Consider the following 6,375-nt stretch of genomic DNA (forward strand, 5'->3'; position numbering starts at 1 on the left):
CCACGGTGATTTGTAATGGTGAGAATCGATATAAACTTATTAGCCTCTCTGTTGGCCAACTCGATAACGTCTCTGTCCATTCTGATTTCGTTTCCTGTCCATGGACGTTGGTTCGATCCTATGGGGGGGCGAAATTATTATCAACTAAAAATTCCCCTTCAGTACATATGTGAAAATATATCAATTCCAAGGTTAGGGCAAATTAGATAATAAAGGACATTTGTAGCTCGAATGATTTATATGAATCACGGTAATGTGATAAGTATTCATAACAAGGCTACGTTGGTCAAACGTTCGAATCGGCTAACTTTGTTGAGGGGGTTTCATAATGATTTTAATTATGAAAACACCTAGATCGACTGTGATTTGTAATGGTCAAAATCAATATAAACTTATTAGCCTCTCTGTTGGCCGACTTGATAACGTCACTGTCCGTTCTGATTTCATTTCCCGTCTTCTGGACGGTGGTTCGATCCCATGGGGGGACGAAATTATTATCAACTAAAAATTCCCCTTCGGTACATATATGAAAATATATCAATTCCGAGGTAGAGCGAATTAGATATTAAAGGACATTTGTAGCTCAAATGATTTATATGAATCACAGTGATATGATAAGTATTCATAACAAGGCTACGTTGGTCAAAAGTTCGAATTGGCTAACATTGTTGAGGGGGTTACATATCGATTCTAATTACGAAAACACACCGAGATCAACTGTGATTGAAATTGTCAGAATCGATAAAAACTTATTAGCCTCTCTGCTGGCCAACTCGATAACGTCACTGTCCGTTATGATTTCGTTTCCCGTCCACTGGACAGTGGTTCGATCCCATGGGGGGACAAAATTATTATCAATTAAAAATTCCCTTTCGGTAAATATATGAAAATATATCAATTCAGAGGAAAGCGAATTAGATATTAAAGGACATTTTAATCTCAAAATTATTTAATATGAATCGCTGTGATGTGATAAGCATTCATAACAAGGCTACGTTGGTCAAATGTTCGAATCGGCTAACATGGTTGAGAGGCTTTCATATCGTTTATAATTACGAAACACAGAGATCGACGGTGATTTGTAATGGTCAGAATCGATATAAACTTATTATTATTACCCTCTCTTTTGGTTGGGCGACTTCGATAAACGTCACTGTCCATTCTGATTTCGTTTCCCTTCCACTGGACGTTGGTTCGATCCCATGGGGGGACAAAATTATTATCAACTAAAAATGATAAGATTCTACAAGGCTACGTTTGGTCAAACATTCGAATCGGCAAACATGGATGAGGGGGGGGTTTCATATCGATTCTAATTACGAAAACACAGAGTTCAACGGTGATTCGTAATGATCAGAATCAATATTAACTTATTAGCCTCTCTGTTGGCCGACTCGATAACGTCACTGTCCGTTCTGATTTCGTTTCCTGTCCACTGGATGGTCGGTCCGGTCCCATGGGGGACAAAATTATTATCAACTAAAAATTCCCCTTCGGTACATATATGAAAATATATCAATTCCGAGGTAGGAGCGAAATAGATATTAAAGGTCATTTGTAGATTGAATGATATTTATTTATATATATATATATATATATATATATATATATATATATATATATATATATATATATATATATATATATATATATATATATATATATAAATTACTAGAACTGGATGGTAACTAGCGGAGTTATTTATTGATGAATATTTACAAGCTTTCAAGGACTACCAGTTCTCATTATCAAGTATGGATACTTGATAATGTGGTCTGGTTGTCCTTGAAAGCTTGTAACATTTTTGAATAAATAAGTCCACTAGTTACCATCCAGTTTTAATAGGTTCGCTTAGTATTGTACCACTTCACAGAACAATCGTGTATATATATATATATATATATATATATATATATATATATATATATATATATATCTATATATATATATATATATATATATATATTATATATATATATATATATATATAAACACATATATATATATATATATATATATATATATTATTTTGTAGTTTTCCTAAAATTCTACTGTACGCATAGAGTAAAAAATACGACAAATTATTAAAAAAATTAATTTTTATCTATTTATATATTTGTTAACTACAAAAACTATAGTGGCCTTTGCTTTTAAAGAATATCCTATATACAAACGTCACTTAAGCTGTATGGTGTTGAATTAATCTCTTCTTGACTATCAAACTGTTCTAATCATCCGACTATTGTCACATGCATTGTGTTTTAAGATGACAAAAAAATATTAGAGTAAATTTAAAAGGTATCACAGTATTTCTTCGTTGTTACTAACTATTTCGCTCACAATCAAAATGCTGTATTATCCCATTTCCTCGTGAAGTTTCATTTTAATATGATGAAAAATTTGAGAGAAGGAACAAATAAAAAGCTAATGCTCTTCCTTATCAGCTCTGTGTCATCGTACGCGAATTCCTCAGCATCTCTGATCTGGCAGGATTTGTTGAGTGAAATGAACTTCTTCAAAGGATATTCGAATATGGCGGCGACCAGGATGCTTAAATTCCTCTGTAAGTATTTTCTGAATATTGCTAAAAGCTTACTGTTTCGAAAATATCTCCAACATAATTATTCTATATTTAATCCATTAAACTAATTATGTGTAATTATGTTTTTTTCCAAATAATGACATCATTAATGAAATTAACGTTAGGAATAATGCAAGATGCAATGAACTTGCATTTTGAAAGAATGAGATTGTGAGAGGTCGTGCCGGGTAAGGCTACTAAAAAATGCCATATCATGAACGAACTTTATCCCATAAATAGCAATATTCGCTTTATGAGATGTGGCATGATAAATGGTTCCTGAAATGTGGAATACGTAAGAAAATACCCCATCAACTAAATTTCCCTTAAATAATTGACAACCGGCTCTAGTAAAGATAAAGAAAAAATTATTCTGAAAATACTGAGGAGGCTAAGGAATACCCAAAATCCATCAATCTCCCAGTTCCTCGTTCATGACGGTCGTCTCTGGAAAAGAAGTAGATTAAATGGTTCTGGAAATACTCAGTGGGTAGAATATACCAGCTTCTTAAATCTCATCTCTCACCCCTTTATTAAGGATGAGAGTTTTATCTGTTAAAGAAGTTAAAATGTTCTGAAAAGACGTTTAAGGGTACAGAATATTGTACATTGTAAACCATCTTCGCCTTTTCCTTTAAAGGATGATTCTCTCCTTGGGAATAGGAGTGAGTTGAATGCTTCTGGAAATCCTGTTATGGATAGATGTTACCAGACTCCGTAAAGCTCCCACACCTTTGCCCCTTCAAGGATTCTGTAAACCTCTTTCTTCTTTTCTTCAGCAAATGATGGCAGATGCAACCTTAAAAAAATACATTGTAAAAAAGAGATTAGAAAATACGTTATTCTCTAAAGTATCCCCGCCCCCTCCCTCTTTTAAATTTCACAAATTAAACGGTGACTTTACCTATCAGAACTGCTTCATGAAATCCTAATGATGGTATCGAATACCAGACCCAGGAAGCCTTCCTCAATTCACTTCTTACTTGTTGGAAAATGTCTCTAGAAAAAGGAAGGTTAAATGGCCCTTGAAACACCAAAGAGGCAGGGAAATGCTAGAGTCAGGAAACCTCCCCCAGTTCTCCCTTGCAGTGATTTTCGAAATTTTGAGGAGGGAAGAAAATACCAGGTTCTATAAATGCAGCCTACTTTTTAGCTCTTATTAGTGAAAAGAGACAGGTTAAACGTTTCTTGGAATTCTGTCACCTTATTAGTGAAAAGAGACAGGTTAAACGTTTCTTGGAATTCTGTCACCTTATTAGTGAAAAGAGACAGGTTAAACGTTTCTTGGAATTCTGTAGAAGATAGAGAATATCATATGCTAAACCTCCCTTTTCTTATACCACATAAGTAATGAAAACCGCTCTCTAAAACAGTTTTTTTTTTTAATACCCGATAGGGTATTAAAAGTTTCTCCAATAAAAGATGACAGCCCCATTTCGAAATGAGGTGGGTTTAATCATTCTGGAAATACCGGAGAAGGTAGAGAATATCTGATTATGTGCACCTTCTCATTTTTCAGCTGCTGTGATTGGAGCGTCAGCCATCGGCTTTGCGATGCTTGTGAAGCAGCTGGGAAGCATCGTAGCGGTGACAAACAGCTTCTTGAACGCCCTTGGTGGGTCTATGATTGGCATTTTCATTGCTGGCATGTTTGCCCCTTGGGTTAATACAAAGGTCAGTGGTTTCCATCATAAGAAATTGTCATGTAGTAGCTATATCCTATATTATCTTCATTAGCTAAAGGTTTCTGTTGATTTTATAAGCTATAAAATAATGCAGAAGTAGTTGTCATTTAAATATACATGTATTTTATATATTTCCTCTATTCACGCATAAAATAAATCCATGAAACTTCCAGTGTAAATATAACGGATATTAGCTGCTTAATAAAGTAAAAATGAACGGTAACTTTTGTTGATCAGAAACTCGGAAACACAATCTTCAGTCACGCATGCCTCGTCTTTGCTTCCAACTTATTACCTACGATCATATACAAGGTACAAGTTGAATAATATTATTAGCCATGTCTTAATAAAAAATTCCCATATGATCTGCCAACAAAGAATGCATAACATGCTAGTCAGTCTTTCTATAACCTTTAAGAGGATAAAGTAGAAAACCCATAGTTACTTTAACATTTGTTTCAGAAGAATGATAAGAGTTGTACAGTAGGAGTAATGTTATTCTCTCTCTCTCTCTCTCTCTCTCTCTCTCTCTCTCTCTCTCTCTCTCTCTCCTCTTATCAATCTTTCGAAAGCTATTTCTATAAGGTTTAACTTTTCTGTGCCTTCCAGATAACAAGTAATCCGCTTACCCTTTCTCAGATATATCAGGGTATGAGAGCACTGCTGAGATAGCACTGATCGACCAACGCTAGTTATAAACTGAATAATTTCTTCGTTACAACTAAGTCAATTTCTCTGGCATCCCCTCTCATGTCCTAATCTTGTAAATTTTCTGACATTATTTCAGGGTGCATATGCAGGGTTTATTACGACATTATCCTTCAACATGTGGCTGCTAGTTGGACAATTCATAACTGGTTTTGAAAAACCAGAGATGCTTCCATTGTCAATAGAAGGTTGCCCAAAAAATCTATACCATTTAAATTCGACTTCAAAACTTTTAATTGATTACCCAACAGAAAATCTGTCATATTCAACAAAAATGCCTGAAGACGAACCACATGAAGAGTAAGTGACAAAGTGTTTGTTGAAACTTCGATTGTGATGTTATTTTTATTTTATTATTTTTATATCAATCATGTGCTGTACATTCAATACGTAAAAAGCTCTGTCATATAATCACATAATTAAATACCTACAACACACACACACACACACACACACACACACACACACACACATATATATATATATATATATATATATATATATATATATATATATATATATATATATATATATATATATATGTGTGTGTGTGTGTGTGTGTGTGTGTGTGTGTGTGTGTTTGTGTGTGTTTGAGTGTGTGTGTGTGTGTGTGTATGTATGTGTGTGTGTGTGTTCCAGCATAACTCTGAAATGCATTGAGCAATCTTAACTAAATTTGGTATATATATAGCTTACTATCTGGAAAATAATATCGTGGGAAAAAACATCTCCAGCACTACAGGGCACCAATGGGGGTGTAGTTGGAAGGGCTTCCCTGAAATAGGGCTGGTTCTGCCCATAGCTAAGTAACTGAATAAACTTTAGGGGTTAATTGTACCTCATCTTAATATACATTTGATTTACTATCTATCTGGAAAATGATATTATGGGGATGAGACATCACTGGCACCAAATTGGGTGTAGGTGGGAAGGGGGTGACGTAAAAATAACCGAAAATGATAGATATGTGTCCAATGCATTGTTTTTTAGGTTGCTGAGATAAGTTGTGACTCTCCCCATACCCTTTCAGGCCACGTTCATCCCTAATAGGAACGGGCGGGGGAATAGTGAGAAGTGGTGAAAAATAAAATGTAAAAAATTAGGGATACTAGTGTTAACTCTATAGTTTTGACGTTGCTGAGATGCCCTTCACGTCTAAGGTCTCCCTTCAATTATAATTTCCCTTTAGTAGTATATCTGAGATAGATCGATTTGGATACTGAAGATTTCTAGCTTTAAGCCTTTTGTGTGTAAATATGTGTGTGTGTGTGTGTATGTATGGATGTATATATAATCTGTTTTCGTGTATGTGTATAATAATTATCTTCCTGTACCATTTATTGCAGACAAATGGAGAAAAGTATCTATGATTTGAGTTTTTGCTATACAGGGGTCATTGCA

At 34.5% G+C, this 6,375-nt stretch overlaps 1 protein-coding gene across 1 annotated transcript in view; it reads left to right on the plus strand.

The window, feature by feature from the left end:
* Positions 1-2,256: 2,256 nt before the first annotated feature.
* Positions 2,257-6,375, plus strand: part of LOC135207698 (sodium-coupled monocarboxylate transporter 1-like) — a 5,686-nt gene continuing 1,567 nt past the window's right edge. Inside the window, exons 1-4 of the mRNA XM_064239529.1 lie at positions 2,257-2,563; positions 4,101-4,255; positions 5,054-5,274; positions 6,321-6,375. The exon at positions 6,321-6,375 is cut by the window's right edge and continues 46 nt beyond it. Coding sequence (XP_064095599.1) covers positions 2,389-2,563; positions 4,101-4,255; positions 5,054-5,274; positions 6,321-6,375 — 606 coding nt within the window. The 5' untranslated portion in view covers positions 2,257-2,388. The remainder of the gene's footprint in view (positions 2,564-4,100; positions 4,256-5,053; positions 5,275-6,320) is intronic.

The sequence above is a fragment of the Macrobrachium nipponense genome, chromosome 34 (genome assembly GCF_015104395.2).
Source record: "Macrobrachium nipponense isolate FS-2020 chromosome 34, ASM1510439v2, whole genome shotgun sequence".
Taxonomy (NCBI): Eukaryota; Metazoa; Arthropoda; class Malacostraca; order Decapoda; family Palaemonidae; genus Macrobrachium; species Macrobrachium nipponense.